Genomic DNA, 18919 nt, shown 5'->3' with positions numbered 1-18919 from the left:
GCTATAATTACACTTTTGTAGTAAAATTACAATTAAATTGAATCAGATCCTTATAAATATTGTATAAATCAGTATTCGTCTAGATCCTATAATGTCACTGATAGTATACCAATGAATAGTAAAGAAATATAAGCAGTAACATTACAGAGTCTCAATAAATTTAATTGATTGTTTATTTGCACAGATAGACAGACAGAAAATCAGAAAAACCCAAATAAAAAAATTGACTAATAGACGATATTGTGTTTCAATATAATTATATTAACTTGCAAAGTTATATTTGACCGAATTATAAAAGTGTTGCATTTATTAATAAAATAAAAAAAATATATAATTTGATCATTTTCTAAGCGTTTACTTATTATAATTACACGAGAATGAGTAATATGTTCATTCATGACGCAATGATAATAATATTATCTCATATTATTTGCAATTTGTTAGCACGTAAAAACCCACTCACTCTGAGCACAGCAATGTCCCCTTGCTCCTTCGTTTTTATAACCGTGTATTCCTTTTCTAATTTCTTCATTTTCTTAGGATTAACTTTGATTGAATATGCGAGATTCATAAACGCGTCCTGATCGGCCTCCGCTTTCGACGGCAACTCTTTCTGCATGTACTGTTATCAAATAACAATTATTGATAAAATGATAATAATGTCAATTTTCAAGTGATGATTTATTGTTAATCGTAGAATTGATTATTATTTATCTGTTTATCGTTAATTAAATATTTCAGTTTAGATAAACACTTCACAATTGATTTATAAGAAACAATAACATAATATAAATAAATTGATTCAAACTAAATCTATTTCTGCTATTTTTTTAAATACATTTATCAAATATTTAAAGCAGTATTTTGTCTGGTAGCGGCTTACTTTTAGATTTTTTGAGAAATATGAAATGACAGTTTTGAGAGAATTACAACAATGAGAAGACGTTTAAATTAGTTGATTACCTTTAAAATGCTTTCCATGTCCAACGACAAAAGATCATTTTTGCCAAGCGTGAGCAACGCAAGAGCGACCTTGAACACAATCTCTATGCCTTCGGACAGGAATACATCCATGATACGACAAGCTAGCGGTAGCGAGAGTGTAGTCGTGAACAGTGTCAGGAACCAGCTACTGGCGTATATTGATGTACTGAAGCTCTGTTAAAGAAAAAAGTATTTAGTAAATATCGCCGTGTCTTTTAACATCATTGGGATCTGTTATTATAACACACAGAAGCTTTCTCTAACGGCTTTCTCCATAAGAGGTCAAGGAAAGTTCTAATTTTGTAGTTTATGCAGTAGAGTTCAGTATCCTTTACTTGGTGCAAGCTCGTCTGATATTCTACCGCCAAACAGCAGTACTCAGGATTGTTGTGTTCCAGTTTGAAGGGTGAATGAGCCAGTGTAACTACAGGCACAAGGGACGTAACATTTTAGTTCCCAAGGTTGGTGGCGCATTGTTGATGTAAGGAATGGTTAATATTTCTTACAACGCCATTGTCTATGGGCGGTGGCGACCACTTACATTCAGGTGGCCCATTTGCTCATCCGCCTACATAATAAAAAAAATATCCTTATTAATATTATGAGTTTCCGACTTTGAATAACCGCCGGTCGCGCCACCGTCTTGGAAAAAACGTAACAAAAAAAGGTTATTCGCCAATATTATGTCATCTAGTTAAAAATAATTATTACAAGTCAGATAAATAGTTCAGCCAATTTTTATATTTCGCAACATTTCAACATTTAATGTCCGATTTTCAGTATTTATTAATTCCTTTGTATGAACAGGGAATATTAATTAGTAATCCAAACTGTACTAATCGACCAAATTAGAATTCTCTTTGACCTAAGACACTAAGGAATCCAGTGTATTACTAGAAATAAGACTATTTGAATAAGTCTATAAAGATTGTATATTTTGTAACATTGTTTCTTTTATCTTGGATGGATATAGTTCTATGATACTCAACCAGACAAACATACGTATAGCGTTTTTGATTACGGAACTCGAATTATTCGATTAACGAACAATTTTCGTATTTAAAAATACATTCACAATAATCGGTTAGCCAGTATTGTTAAATTATTCCAATCAATAAATATCTAGAAACGCTGACTAATGCAATATTTACTTGCGCTACCCGTTATGACTAATAAATGCACTACGGGCACGAAATATTTCCGTATTTTGCGATTTAGTAATATTCTCTGTTTCGTCTGGCAGTTCAAGGTTTTCGAATCGGAATATGAATAATTCAGTGTCGTATGAATTTAAAATGTTAGCTGCATTTAAGCTATCAAGAATAATTCACAGTCCCGTCTGTTTACCGTCAAGTTCAACGATAGTTCATATTTTACATACATAGTGTCCTCTTAACCGATTTTGATCTTGTCAGCCATATCCATAGGAGATAGTCAATTACAATATTACCAATAGTGTACACTACTCTTTCAATCTTATAATCCGTTTGAACGGCAAAAAAAGTGAAGGTAAACAGTATCGGCTACTTTTAAGACTCTTGACCGAACATCAAAATACTCTTATCCTTCGCTCTGGATATGTGGCTTTTTAAGCCTGCCACTTGACCAACGAGGTTTGAGACAGATTACCGATTTTATATATTGTATTCTTTTATATTAGTATACTATACATTGCTGTTTAGATATACATTACAACAAATTTATTTATTTATTTTTAAATAAATAAATAAATAAATGTAAATAAATAAATTTTGGTTTGGTGGAAGCACATTATTTATTGACGTAATCAGACTAGAATAGAGTTTTGGTGTATTTAATAGGAAAGAGTTTAATGTGTCGTGAGCCTTACAAGTCGAGATAGCCTAGTCGCTAAAAAAACGAGACTGACTACTGCTTCAAATGCTAGTTTAGCTTAAAATGAATTTTTATGCGAAAATTAATTTGTTTCATAAGAAAAACTGCAGGTTTCTGATAAAAAAACGTCCATAATCGTATCCACTAAACCGCATTTGTTTACAGTGGTGGGACATTTACAGGATGTTACTTTTTATATCAGATTTACTTGGTTGCTGAGCTTTGGGCATAACCATAATCACTTATTCTGTGAAAGAGCAATACTTAAACTACTTAACAATCCTAGAATACAACGATACTAATGTTGTTGTATTCTGGTTTGAAGGGTGAGTGAGCCATTATTACTCCGTGTACAAGGGGCAATACATATTAGTTTGCAAGATTGGTGGCGCAATGGGATAATTGATATTACTTACAATATCTATGAACGGTGGTGACCACTTATTATCAAGTAGCCCACGTTAGCTTGCTTGGTGTACCAAGCTATTATATATAAAAATGAAAACACTCCTAGCTTAAGGCAAGATAATACAGTAAGTAAGGAGTAAGCACACGTATTAGGTGATATTCTGTAAAATTCTAATGAGCTTTTAATTATTTACTAATTTTATACTATTAATATTCGAGATTAGAACTATTAAACAGAAGAGAAAATACCAGCGAATTTTTTCTTGATATATTTATGTCACTTACACAAGAAAATAGAACACGTGGCTCACAGCCTTGTATGATGTATCCAATACGGATACTGATATCGAAATCAGTGACATTACTTAGCCAAGAAGTTAATACAATAAGCGTATGCCCTTTCAGACTTACTTTTTTGCCAAAAGAAACATTAAATTAACATCAAGTTGTGTGTCAGGCGGGAAGTTACAAAATCTTCTTTCTTCGCTGTATTGGTTCGAAATTCTGTCATGGAAATATCCTATGTCGAATCATGACTATTTTCTGCCGTGGGATTGAGCAACACAGGCGTTGCTAACTTATGTTGTATAAATAAAACAATATACAACTAACCTGAGACTGAAAATGTACGTGGAGATCAGGTAAGAGTTCTTGAACGAGGTTCTCGAGTTGGAACATGCACAAGCCGAGTTCAGCCATACTCGGCTTAAACATGTCACGCATCCGATGATGCTGCATTATCTTTAACAGCACTGCAAAAGCTTCCTCCTCAGGCATCTGTTACATCCCACATCAATATTTTTTAATAAATTTATGAAATACTAGTTTTCACAGGGCAAGGGCAAAGATTCGTAGATTTATTTAATAAAAAGAATATTCTCCTTGTAGTGCAAGCTTGATTCGTACCAAATTTCATAAAATTCGGTTCAGTGGCTCAGCCGTGAAACAGACAGAGTTACTTTCGCATTTATAATATTAGTGAAGATCATTTAGAAAACCCAGAAAATCGTAAAGTATAAGAAATGAATAATATCGTTATGGAGTCGCGGATTAATTCCTGAGGACGAAAAATATGCCCTTATTACCAAATTAAGTAACATTCGAATACAATACGAATTTTGAATAAATATCAAATTACTAATTTTAAATATATTTGTCAATGAGAACAAAAAGTAAGGTAATAAAAAACTTAATAAGATCATCAAGAGACCACGTGTTTATTTATAAAGTAACAAAACTTACCTGCATTAATAGAAGTCCAACAATAAAACCAGAGCCTTGGCAGTAGCCGACTTCTCTGTCGTGGAGCGAGTACGCCTTCATTACATTAAAAAGGGACTCCTGCCCTAGGCCATCTTTTTCTTTGAAGAAATCGTGCTCTGGGTAGGTGCGAGCAATATCACGACGAATCACCTTTTCACAAGCTGATTTGGCCTATAAACGATATTCATAAAAGTATAAAATCAACAAAATAAATATTATATTTCTGAAATACAATGTAGCGTATAATGTTTATTTTCATCTTTCGATGTATTGGACATCGTTTGCACTTTTAGTGATATTAGTTTTCTCCTAAGCTAATATTGTTTAACGAATTCCAAAAATGTACTTTGCGCTATAGGACATCGTACCTTAATATAAGACGCGTATAGTTTCTTATCGGGGGAGGCATCGACTCCTGCTAGTAGCTGCCAAACGATGCCTCTGAAATGATGAGGAACCCCCTGTCGCACGAGATCTCGCACGAACTGGTTGCGGCGACGCCACTCCGTCTCCCAATTGCTGACCAGTCTGCCCCAGAGACCCCATAAATCTTCTTCACCGTTGCTCTCGACCTTTGCTTCTTCATGGCTCGAGCTTGTCGCTGAAGAATAATTAATAGGTAAGTATTTTACCGACTCTCTATCGACATGAAATGCTTTTAGAATTTTTTACGTAAAAATTGCAACTTCGTTAATCATCAGATAAAATGATTTACTTTAAAAGTGAAAAGGTAAGTAAAGATCAAATTATACGCACTTCCTATGTCTTATTTAATTTCTTTTATATCTGCTATTGATGACATATTGTACAACTAAAACGAATTCTATTTCAATTAAAATCAAACTTATTTTTAAATAAAAATATAAAATTAAGTGACTAACATATAAGTTACATTTACAACCAGCGTTTATTTATTAAATTGATTTCGCGAGGCAGCAAGCAAGCTGCAAGTACACATTAAATAAAGGTTAATATAATTATTAAAATACGCTACCGTTAAACCTTCAAGATATTTGAACGTTCGCTTTGCCTTAATTTAAACACAATTAATTTGCAGTTAAAATTAATTGTAGCGAGCAAATTTGTTTAAAATCGCCGTTATCTTTAATGATAATTTATCAATAAGTAGTTTGTCTTAATTTGAGTTCACATTACATTACGAACTTAGGAACTATTTGTAAATAATAGTGACGATGAAGTTCGATTTCTAAATTCTTTACAATAGTTTTTTATATAATTACATCATTGAAGTATTTTATAATTTATTGAATAGTTTTTAGGTCAAAACAAGGCAAAAAACAACAAGCAAACGGAGTTGCACTTTATGATATCTTAAGATGACCAGACTTATACACAAGATTTTATTTTTAACATAAGTGCATAATTAAAAAAAAAAACATTCGCTTATTGATCAGCTTTGCATTATTATCAATGTGTGTTGTATACAAATTAAAATAATTTGAGATAGGTTGATTGGTGCAGTACTTTTGATTACTCCAGTCGCATTGCATAGGATAACTTGACTAAAAGGTAGTCACGAAAATAATATTCGCAAATATAAAATTAGCAGCTGCTTTTATTTGAGCTGAAGCACTTTTAACATTATCGTTATAATAGAACGAGTGAGCCAGTACAATTACCAGACAAGATATATAACATCTTAGTTTGTAGTTTAGGTGATTTGATGGAGTTAGGCATAACATTTATGGCAACACGGGCAGACCGCCAATGTCTAGTTTACCAGTTGTTTAAATAAAAAAAAAAATCTAGAACAACATATAGCATTAAATACTGTCGTGCGAAATTCGCAAAAATATTACAATACACGAAATAAATTTCAACATTATATTTTCTTACACAATTCAATTTAACCTCGTATTATTAACAACGGTTAAGCGGCACGTATAGATTACAATTCGTACGAATTTTATTATTATCAAATATTTATATATATACAAATATAAATAAATAAAAGTGTACACATATTTATATCAATACGTGAACATCGAAGGGTATATTGCATTTTGTTATATTTATAAAACAAGAGGAGCGGAATTTATTTGTAATTTATTAATATAAGTTGAATTTCGATTGCACGCGATTCTAGTGTAAAGTTATGTACATTAGTAAGGCAGTCTTGTGCGCCATCTATTTTGACCTACAATTGAATTAAATATGATGTAGTTACACAATACGTTATAGTAAATTGTATAATGTGTGTTTTGATAGCTAATAAATATGAAACAGTTCATTCATTTCAGAATAATAGAGACAGAATTTAAACGACATTTCAAAATAGGTAATTAGTCTACTGTATAGCGCCCCTTTTCTTAATGATTAATATGAATCCAAAACTTCCCGAGAAGCTTTGTTTTGACGAGACGTCCAACTTTTCTCTCTACGAAAATTTTAAATCGTAGTTGAAATAATTTTGGGTTGATAAGCATAACGTAAATACGGGGTTTATCTTTTTTTACAAAAAGATTGTTTTGCAATTTAATCTTCAGAGAATTCAACGAAATGTATTTCGTTTAAAAAAAATGTTTGTCCTACACAAGAATTGTTTGAATTGCTTCAAACCTAAAATCACGTCATATTATGTATGAATAATCGGCTGATTTAAATCAAATCAAAATCCTTTATTTAACATAGAAACATTGCCCTTACTTATTGATTGTCAAATTAAAAACCACTTTACTAAGATATTCGGACTATATTAGTAAAATGTTTTATCAGCTTACCCAAGATATTATCAATAAGAGTAGATAAATAAAACTCGAGTCCACCAGTACTTGATTCACTTTTCTCACTCATCTCAAACTGATATTAAAAATAACTGAGTTTTTTGTGTACATGTTATATCTTCGCTATCAACGTGAAACTGAGATAAGAGATAATGCTCTTATTGCGAACTAAATTCTAAAATCGGTTTTAAAGACGAACTAAGTTCGAGTTTCGCAAGCAATGAAACGAAAATTGCGCATAAAAGTAAATGTAATACATTAAGTAAATCCACGCAACGCCGCGCGCTAATGTGGCGCAAGACACACCAAATACAAATGTTTAGAAGCGTTCGTTTAAGGGAAATGTGAACAAATATGGATACTGTTGTCTAGGATATTGACCTGTAATCAAACTCCTTACAACAACGCGCTTCATGCAAGTATTCTATCCTATCTCCGCTCATCGTCGATTAATTTGTATGCAAGACTAGCTCAAGTAAAAAAATATATCAGAAATTTAAATATATATTTTTTTAACTATAGATTAACCCAACTAGCAACGTCTTTTGAAGCTTTAAACATTTTGTACTTCGATTTTTATAATCTAAGGTTGTCTGGAAGAGATCTTTCATACGATATGCTCCCTTATACATTAGGTTTATGTTATTGTTATATATGGGGTGAACAATAAAAAATACATTACGCGACAGAATTAAATATGTAGAAATTATATACATTTTTATGAACGAAAAGAGAAGGGCATTCTATAAACATCGAATAATCCTTTGATTGGATTGACAGGATCAAATATGAGCAAGCATTTTTGATTCGTTTTCATCACTAAATGAAATGAATGAACTTCGTGAAACATAAAGTACAGGATCAAACTAGTCGAAAATCCTTTTTCAATTCGCACACAAAACCAGTTCGGAATAAAAGCGCAGACAAGAATTGGTAGATAAAAATCGTCGGACCTTTTGTCTTACATTTTAATCATATATATTCCAGTGTAAAACTGTAAATGGATGGTTATACAAATTGTGAAAAGTAAAATAAATCAACCAAAGTAGTAAACCAAAGTAGTAGCGTTTGGATTTCCATATATTTAATTTGTATTAGCAACATCTTTTTGTTCTACAGTACTATTTTTACACTACGACTACTACAAATAGTTGAAAAATATATAACCATTTCTTCAACGCTGTAATTTTGTTTTAGTTTAGTTAGGTTTACCTACGTCATCTACACTGGAAAGCTCCATGTGTATTAGACATAACACGCGACAAAGTTTCTGTTTAGTTTTAACAGCCATTCTGAGAAACAAAATAAATAGTATAAAATTATTAATCATACAGCTGCCATTTAGTTTAGAATATAAATATGTAGTAGTCGATTAATGATAGACGCATAGTCAACTACAGAATCAAGGTATCCGTAATCGTACATGTCGCATTCAAAATTATAAAGTTTTTTAACTTACCCGAAGCTAACGATATCTGTGATGTATCGGAACTCTTGCGACTGTGCACGGTGGTTAGCGAGGGGCACTTTGCGTCCGCCTCGATTCTCCGGTTTTCCTCCTCCAGTTTGGCGAGCAATGCCTGCTCGGGCGTCGGGATCGGATCTGAGGTGTTTACACCGCAGTCTGGAGATGACAAAGCTTATCAGTATAAATAGTAGACTATTGAATTAACGTCTTTAAACATTATATTCAATGACATGTACAATGTATGTATACATTTATTAAAATATAAATGTTTAATAAGATAGACAGATAGTTTTCAAATGTACTTCATGACTAACCAAACTATCCTATATTTAGAATGTATTATAAAATTATATCTATTGTTAAAACATTGAAAATGTTAGATCTATTTTTATCCATACGAAACAATTGGTTCTGGGTTTTGTGTTATTTCACCCACGCTTATTATAGATCCTGTGTTTTTATTATTGGGATAGTTAGTTAGTTGTAGTGTTTCATATTTCTTATGAAACGCATGTTATCGTGGAAACTTGGTTCTTACTAACTAACTATAGAAGTAAGCTTATTTCTTCGTAAATGACTTATTTTTTCAAATCTTAATCTTTTCGTATCTTAATTTATATCTTAATTTCTACAATCTCAATTAAATAATAAAAAACTAATATATTCACAAATACGTTACCTGTTATGTTATTATATAATAACTTAAACATTACGAAAGCAAATATTACAAACTCTCTTAAACAATTATGTTAAAATTAATAATTATATTAAAATTATTAGTAACTCAAAATATACGCTACGCAATTTAATTAAAATATCGTCGCTTGATAACTTTATTAGATAACATTGAGGAATTTTGTGTGCAATAGATTGAATCCTTGAAATTAAATTCGTTGTTTGAATTAGTAGAAGTGCGGGGTGAAGCGGTGTCGGGTTAGTTTCGGGGTTATGCGATGCAGGCGTATTTACAGTGCATGCTCTCGAGTACAATGAGAATTTCTGTCTGCTGTATCAATCGAATTGACGAAGCGATGGAATGCTTTCTATGTTACTGAATTCTGTTTATTAAAATCAACGAAAGGCCACTCTATCTGGCGCTGAAGGGCTCTCGCCTGTGATTCGTTAGTGTATATGTACTTTTTGTCGATTGAATTGTGTGGAAATTGTAAACAATAAGGGTTATTTTAACAACTACAATTTGTCTTATATATATGTATATATAGTTTTACAATTTATGTTATCGACTTGGTAGACGATGTCGAATGCCGAACAAATACGTCGAAACCGTGATAAGACAGACCGAAATCCTCGAGCGCGTATTAGTGTGTTAATCAGCCAACAAACCGTCAAGGAATGAGACAGGCGACTCTGTATTACTAGCAATCGGAGTAGCACTGCAGGCTGCTGCTTCCCGGCCGTCCACGTCCACCTTCATGTTGAGGCCTCTGCCATATAGCGGGCACTCGAGCACCTCTCTGCACCACAACTTTACGTCAGATCCATCGCTTCACTAACTCCTATAGGATATTCCTTCAGTAACCCATTTTATGTATGATACTATGTTTTTTTTTTTGTATATATTGTATGGATGTAATTTTCAACCTTGTGTTCTATACTCTAAAAGAAACGTCACCCGCCTTAATTACACGTGAATCATCGATTACTATTTGCCGACATGCACATTTATGAATGTTTACAAAATACACAAATAGGTATTCTATAACGCTGGTATGTATCAAATTTTTTCCAAGCAATATATTTTAAAATTTGTATGAATGATTGAGACCATTACCCGAAATGAATCAAAAATTATAAAAGAGTGCAGTCATGCATTTGGACTTATAATCGCCCTCATGGTATGATAAGGTGTACTTTCACCATATAATAAAATTATTATAATGTTCACGGGTTACCGTGACATGCAAAAAGAGCATGGATATAAAATATAATATTGAGTCTTGCTAATGTGTGCATAACATTTCACTAAGTTTTGAACTCAAGGAATTACCTTTTTTCAATAATAAACGGCACTAGATATAGTATTATTACTCGTATAATCCTTACTCACAGACAGAGCTATGTAGACAGTAATTAAGTTGTCAGAGTAAGCCTCCAGGGAAATTAGGCTGTTTTAAATCCTAGACATTAAAATTTTGTCCGGCGTCGTTTGACTGGAGTCTAGCGATGCACAACAAATAATAAAATGGCAAATGTTTACAATATAAACACGGGAAACTTCACGACATTACAGATTAGGGAACTGAAGATCGCATGAGTTTTGATGAAACCGTGTAGGTGAAAGTTAGTGATACACGCGGCGGTCGGCCGGCCACTAAGCATGAAGGCCGCGCATCCGTCACTGCTAGGGTAACCACGTTTCTAAGAAAATCTAAATTATATATATAAAATATTTATTTCTATATTCTGCCTCCCCGAGCCGTGATATAATTGTCATTTGGTTTTTTGTACAACAAGACTTAAAACTTAATATACCTCCGTTTATATTTTTTATTTTACAATTCTACATACCTGGTAAGGTATACAAGGTTTGTGATACCTATTCACATTTACTTGGAAGGTATTGTGACCGTATATTAATATACCCAATCCCTTTCACAGTAAAAAAAACTGAATGATATAATGTAAATTCATACTTAAAATATAATAACGTAAAAGTTTACGCTACACGAGGGAATGATATCGTGATGCGTCGGGTAATTGACACTTTAATTAATATATATTAGTTGGGTATTTAACACAACGAAACGCAATATAAGACAATATATTAAAAAAAATATAGGTGTTTTATTTCACGTATTGTCACGTATTTGTCATATTCTATTTATGTCATGTTGATGTATATTAACGATGTAAAATTAATACTCTTTCTATGAAGTATTAAAATAGATTTAAAGATGAAGATATCACAATTGAAAGGACTATTGAAAATAAAAGTCATAGAAGCTGAGTAATTGCTCGCCGTGTCACGATGCCGTGTAAATTTCCCTAGGTTATGTATTTTGCCGAAAACCTCAAAACGTAACTTTTTACATGGGTTTAGTCCTGATGATATAGCAGAAGTACATTCGCATTTATAATTATATATTGTGATAAATTTATTTTATTTATAAGATCATTGCACACGGAACGTGGTCTTTTAGCTTAGGTATTAGTTTAGCTAGCAATAAGAGTTGAAGGTTTTAATTTTTATTTAGTTCTGTGACTAAGGAAATGGTCTAGAGGATATCCGCCTCTCGGCTGATGTAGCACTTCCTTAAGAATTGTTTTCTTTTTTAAGTAATATTACGGTCTATATGTATATAACCTTTAACTATTTACTACTCATATATATAAAACTCGGTTGCAGATTAAAATTATATTTAATTAATTACAGTTTCATTCAATATATAAATTAAGCCAGGTACATATTCCCTATATAGTATACATGTACATTTTACTTTTCATTCAATTGAAACCGGATCCCACTCATGTATCAATCAGAAATAATTTATAGTATCTTTTAAAACGGGAAGTGGAATCAGTTGAGATTAAAATGGATGGGATTTCAGCTTTTCAAATTAAAATAATACGCTCGACTGGAATAACAAAGATACTTTGTGTTGCTGCCGCCATTACATGCGGTACGCTTGCTTTTAAATTTTATTTGATTTACAAACATGTAAGTGTATATATATTCTCCAATCCAATCCTAACAAGAACAAGAAAAGCTAAATAAACAACATTGGATAGCAAATTGACGCGATATCGTTGGTTGAGAGCTTGATTAATTTATGATATTCACTATGGATTTGCAAAAAATTGCTTATTAAACGTCGGCGAAACTGTTATCGGAAATTAAAATTAAAGTGGAACTAACTAAAAGTTAAGTGTAATAGTGTTGTATTATAAATAAAAATATATTAATCATAAACTCTTAGTAGTGCACAATATACCCGAGTTATTAGCAAATCGCATGAAATACGTAATTCTAATCGTTTGTTTATCTTTTTTCCTACTTCCATTGCTAGGCTATACAAATATATATGTATGTTTTATTTTCATTATATATACGTATACATACAGCTATGATGAAATATGTAATATATTTATATATATAAATGTAAGCCGCTAGTTTTGAAATGCCACCACGCGGGTCGAATGCGGGTTGGGGAACACTTATCTGACTCATATACGTTTACAATTCGGCACATAATCTGGTAATGCTACAGAATATAACATACAGTAAAGACTATATTGTTTATAATATAAAATTAATCAATAATTATTCAAGTTTAACTTATAAACGACGTTTGTTCAGGGGTCTATGAATATTGTTTTTGGTACTATTACTATACAGTAGGGCATTAATTAGCCTAACTGTATAGAGGTAATGCGAAACCACCACTTGTGTTCGAAGCTCACTGACTCATTTGACCTTTACAAATACTTTTTAACAGAAATAAATGTTATTTTACGCTAAAATAATTAGCTTCCTTGTTTGAAGTTAAGGTGGATCTTGGTGTCAGTACGTCCACGAAAACGAACGAACGTCAGAAAGAACGATAAAAGAAGATAAATACTAACCTAATAACTAATAACATTGACTGTTTAATTTTTTTATTTTAAATAATAACTCAATCACGTTCGACGTGATTTCGATTTATATTTAGTGCTAAAAGTGAAGTTAAAACGTTCGAATATCTAGTGAATTTTGAAAATATTAAATTTAAATAAATTATGAGCGAAAAACTACGGCGTCCGACGTAGAAAACTTTAGCAATTTCTATACTTAAGCTGAGAAGATTTTCGCTTTATTTTGTTTTTATTATCACTTTTCGACTTGTACGAGAATTTGAGTTTACCTTCCGCCAATAAATAGTTGCGGGTGAGGTAGGCACAATCCACCCCGAGGTGGGTGCGACCAGACAGGGCGTAGCACTGAACTTTTATTTATTAGGAAGTATTTATAGGTCGGTCTATGTCAAAGTAGGTTGAAACAAACCAGGACATTTTAAAGTTACCATTTCTTGCCTCGCTTATGGTATCAAGTAAAACTATGTATTATTCGCTTGTGTAAGATTTCGAATATTTGTGTTATAAAACCAAATATATGTCGTCAAAATTGATATTCCATAAAATTTAATTGAATACTTACCCTATAAGTGCAATACTTTCTCAAAGAGTATGACACTTCTATTTTATAGTACAATATATGTAAGTAGTTGTATAATTCGTGTAATCTTTTTCTATTTAATAAAACGTTTGTCATGAAATAAACACTGAAGGTTATTTCAAGTTTAGTTCTATGTTCTTTATTACTTAAGATTAGATTAGTGATGTGTTGTTGTGTGATATTAACACAAAAAGAATAGATTTTTTTAATGTTTTATAATTTTAGAAGTATATTTTTAATAGTAACGTTAGTTATCAGTTGACCTAGTGACTTGAACACCTTCTTGAACGATGAGAGTTTAAGTCATGGCTAGCACTGCTGTATTTTTATGTTCTTTATTTATATATATATGTATATAATTCATCTCATGCACGCATGAAAAATATGAATTATGAAACATAAAAACGAAAACGTTTAAAGAAAATAAAATGAGAAAGTGCATTCGTTAGATGACAATCTGCTATATGTGTATCCAACCCGCAGAGCAACTTCGAGCAACAACAAGATGACATGGTATCCAGACGTAAAGATTCGAGAGGCTAAGTTATTATTAGGGCAAATTAGAAATAGCTTTGTTGATTTCTAGAAAATAGTTATTAAGGATTCAATTGGCCTCTTTTGTAATTCCTGACTTAGCTATTTCCATATTTAAGCCCGATACTTTGACTTTAAAACTGTACACAATTCCTGTAGCCAAGTTGTTAGGGTGGTAATTACGTGACTCCGACTCCGCCTAGGATCAAGCGTCTCAACGACTTTTAAATGAGAATTTTTAACGGAAAGGCGTACACTAATTAAAAGCCAATTGTCCCGAGGATTACCTTTTTCACTCGTATTACACTAAATGTATTTTTTTTAATCGTACAAGAGTATAAAATTAAGCGTTTGAAATTATTCAAAGAAAATTAAGAATAATTTTTCATTTTAAAGTTACATATATATGTTACGATGTACAATAATACGTCATAACAGTTCATCATCGACTTTCGTTCGGTTTTACAAATTTCACATTAGTAAGTAATTCGTTTTTTGCCTGTTTCATCGATTTCGATAAGTTTTTCATAATTTCATTTGTAGTCAACTAAATACACTTCTAGATATTAAATTAATTATATCATAGAACCAGTACATTTATACCTTTAAATAAATTTGACATCAAAATGTCATCACACGCTTGCTTCAGTTATCGACATATATACGGCAAGGGAGCTGGCGACCAACATTTCTGTATGATTTGCTTATGTGGCTCACCTTATTAATATTATTAATTGTATCATATAAACATTAAGGATTGCGTCTTCAATCACGGCAACTCCGTATTGTCCATTGATAGAGCTTTGTAAAAGAAGGGGCAATCAATAGGAACCATTCATATCGACCTGGAGTCATGACAAATCAAATGGAAGCCAATAGAACCATGTAGTAGAGCTATTTAGTATAGTTTATTTTTTACGTTTTCAAAACTACGTCCCGCGATAATGTAGAACTTAGGATGTTTAAATATAATATTTATCAACAATTTTAAAGGCAAAGCAGATGACCAAATAATTTAGAGCCAGCTTTTTTCCACATGCATAATGCGCTTTAAAACACGCAGCTTTATTAAGTGAATTAAGTCCAGATTCGTATCAATCTGCAGTACGAACCGGTAAGAATTTACATCGTGTCTCACCCGTGAAATGATTATAACCGAATTACGCTGATAAACCATTTTATACGTGTATCCCTATGTGTAATTATTATATCAATGATACATATCACGTTTCAACATTTCACGCTATTGATCCGCAACGAGTTTTGAGTGTCTTCTTACAGAATAGCTTTACTGAACTTAAATCATTGTATATGTGAAACATGAGCAAATCATATATCGAATTGTTCGCTAGCTACCTACAACCGAGTTCGATTAAGCATATATTAATGGTCATTTCATAAATGGATATTTTCAGTTTTTTTTATCGAATTTATTTAATTAATAAAAGAAATTTAAATTTTAGAATGCTATGAATAAAAAAAATGGTTAATATCCATTCCTAAATTGCACTACCAACTACGGAAACAGATGTTATGTTCGTTGTGCATATTACTACATCGGCTTACTCGCCCATATGATGGCATACTTGAAAATATACAAAGATTAACATCAGATCAAAAATAAAAATTCTTACCTTGAAAATACTTACGATGTCAATGGTAAATTTCAATTTAAAATACATACATACTCAAATATGGACAGGAATATAAGATATAGCAAATATTATACCTAAGTATACATAGTACTGCAGGATATCCGCAGATACGTATTGTATATATGTACCTTTTGCTACTTGTTAGTTAGAAGATTCAAATCCAGAGTCCGGCCAGTTATTCCCGCGTCTCGGCAAACAAGTTCAGTCGTTGTCTGACCCCTCTGTGGTATCGAATCGCCATCCGATTGGATGATGATTCGACACCACTGCAGAGCCTAAACATATCCAGCGCTCCAGTGACACTTCGAGGTTCATCTTAATTTCGAAATTCGTCTAAGAGTAATTCACTATAGTGCACAGTTTATTATATAATAACATCAGTAAGATACCATCGATAAATCATCATCTCCAGACTTCGTTACACCTTAAATGTCTATCAATTATGTGATTAAGATTTAGAGATGAGATTAAGATTTAACCACTAAGCAAGTGCTTGTTTGCACTTCCATGTAAAATTGTTAATGTTTGACAGTAGAATATAAGGCTGCGTTACCTACTTAGATTTTTTTGCACAAAGCCAAACCAAAATTAAATTAATGCCTTCTCTACTTCTAAGATTTAAGAATATGAGGCAAAAATAGAATGATTATTTTTTATGCTAAAGTGAAATTCAACTACTTATGAGATAACTCCATAAGCAATTCCTTAATCTGCCTGATTTGCATAAAATGTTGATGTGTACATTACAAGCTAATCGAAAACTTAAAAGAATTATAGATGCGCCGTAAGTTACCAGATCCACTAACAATATGGTAGAAAAAAAAACCGAAAACTTCAAACATCCTGTGCGTGTAGCATTTGGTATTTTTACGACCAGCATTTTACAATACAATACTAAGACAAGAATCAGCTTACAATATTTCTAGTTAACGTAGGTAATGCTAACCTAAGTATCAACTTGCAGATTCTACATTTATTCAGATTCCCTTTTGTTTACGGTTTGAACTTTTCAAAGCATTAAAGCTGGGCCTCTTAAAGTAATTACTTTACTGAAAAACTTTTCCACTAGCAGCGTGATTATTACTGGTGTAAAAACGAGTCCGTTTTTTACGGTTGCATTCTACGTAAAATATTCCTGAGCACGTCTAGTCTGGAGGACTTGCGGGCGATGGAAAAATGAGAACAAATAGTAAAAATATTAAAGTGACGTAAATAATGAAAATATTTCGATTCATTTCCAGTTGCAATTTTAAAACATGGTTAAAAAGGCAGTAGAACATTCAATTTGTTGTTACTATTGGAAAAACAATAGAGTTCATAATGGCATAGTGCATATATTCAATAATGGTATTGTTTTAAATTGGGATAAACTGCGAATTTATCCAAACAATTCACTAATCCAAACAAACAGAACATGCCTAATGTAAAAGTGTCGCCATTTTGTCGAGAATAAAGTTTAATGTATCGGTATCCACTAATACGCAGTGAAGGAAAACTCCTAATCTTCTCCTCAAACAGTCTTTGCCCAGCTGTTTATACACTATTACAGGGTCTCACTTTACTTTTTCTTTTCATCATTTATTCTTATGAAGATTGTTTCATGTTTTAACAATCATGGAGCACAAGCTACTGGAATGGTAATGAAATTTAAATACTTAGTCTTTTAATTATAACCATGTGTGCTTATTCTTCAATCGAGAAACATCGTCCGTAATTAGAACATATAGCAAAATACATATAGTGTATTTTGCTAGCGGAAAAATAAATATAAATAACCAACAGTTTAAACGCGAGCGTAATCGCAGGAAAACTTAAGTTAATTGTACTTTAATGTGTATTGAATGCTATTAGACAACGAATGGATATTTAAGTAAATATTACGTCAAAAACGTTTAGATCATACATTTGTGGTTGAGAACAAATTAATTTATATCAACTTATAAATATTTATAAAATGGACAAATTATATTTGGTTCTGTTGACTTCAGGTTAAGGTAAGGTTATGAATTTGTACTTTATTAAAGTATAATTGGTAATTCATCTCCCGAAATGGTTCCTGGATGTGTCAGAGAGATTTTTCCTCAGAAGGAAAGGAGGTATTTGGCCAGCTATGAAACATTTACTGTCTGTTACTTAACATTACTTTTACTATTACTAATGCAAAGGTACATTAAACAAAATTCAAACTTGAATCCATCTCGACACTTTATAATTTAAATGAATATAAAAAAGAGCAACCTTTTAAAATCATTAATTCAAGTGCACAAAGTTAAATCCGAAATGGAACAGATATGTGATATTTCTGTATCCATAAAATATTCAATGCACTCGTGTCAGAGGGTTATTTTAGAAACATCTTAATATTGTAGAGGGCTCCCGATCTCGATTCATTCGGCCGTCATTTAAAATACAAAGCTTCTACACTAAAATGTCAATGGATGCAGTAATAAAACCATTCTTATATGTGTAATTTTCTTAGGATTTTGGACGAATAGTATTATATGTAAACTGTTAGATATACATATATTATATTGATATAGAATATGGAGGTTGCACATTGTTGTATGTATATAAGTTTTTCATAAAACGAAACTGTCGAGTTCCGTATTTATAACATGGACGTTGACTGTTTTTTTTTGTATTAATGTTTCGAGCGTTTGCTTTTGAGAACCAACAAAAAATTTCCAATCCATTTAGATTATATTTGACTGGTTAAATAAAGTGTTCTATGTTGACTACACACGCTTTTTATATTTGACTAGAAGCAACTATTGACATTATTAACTATTTGGGTAAACAAGTCTACATATTTCTAAAGTTGACTTTTTTATTCATT

The 18919-nt window shown here is 31.9% G+C and overlaps 1 protein-coding gene across 4 annotated transcripts in view; it reads right to left on the bottom strand.

Annotated features, from left to right (window-relative positions):
- LOC125075838 (ecotropic viral integration site 5 ortholog) overlaps nucleotides 1–18919 on the bottom strand; it is a 45177-nt gene that overhangs the window by 16300 nt on the left and 9958 nt on the right. For 2 of the 4 annotated variants that reach the window (XM_047687633.1, XM_047687636.1), the window contains exons 3-9: nucleotides 10066–10196; nucleotides 8713–8877; nucleotides 4878–5110; nucleotides 4489–4680; nucleotides 3859–4023; nucleotides 964–1158; nucleotides 464–622 (exon numbers count right to left, since the gene is read on the bottom strand). In XM_047687633.1, the coding sequence (XP_047543589.1) occupies nucleotides 464–622; nucleotides 964–1158; nucleotides 3859–4023; nucleotides 4489–4680; nucleotides 4878–5110; nucleotides 8713–8877; nucleotides 10066–10156 (1200 nt within the window). In that variant the 5' untranslated portion in view covers nucleotides 10157–10196. The remainder of the gene's footprint in view (nucleotides 1–463; nucleotides 623–963; nucleotides 1159–3858; nucleotides 4024–4488; nucleotides 4681–4877; nucleotides 5111–8712; nucleotides 8878–10065; nucleotides 10197–18919) is intronic. The other 2 variants (XM_047687634.1, XM_047687635.1) reach the window with 2 other exon arrangements.

This window comes from Vanessa atalanta, chromosome Z, assembly GCF_905147765.1.
Source record: "Vanessa atalanta chromosome Z, ilVanAtal1.2, whole genome shotgun sequence".
NCBI lineage: Eukaryota > Metazoa > Arthropoda > Insecta > Lepidoptera > Nymphalidae > Vanessa > Vanessa atalanta.
Note: the sequence above shows the minus strand (reverse complement) of the source record. Positions and strands in the feature narration are given on the sequence as shown.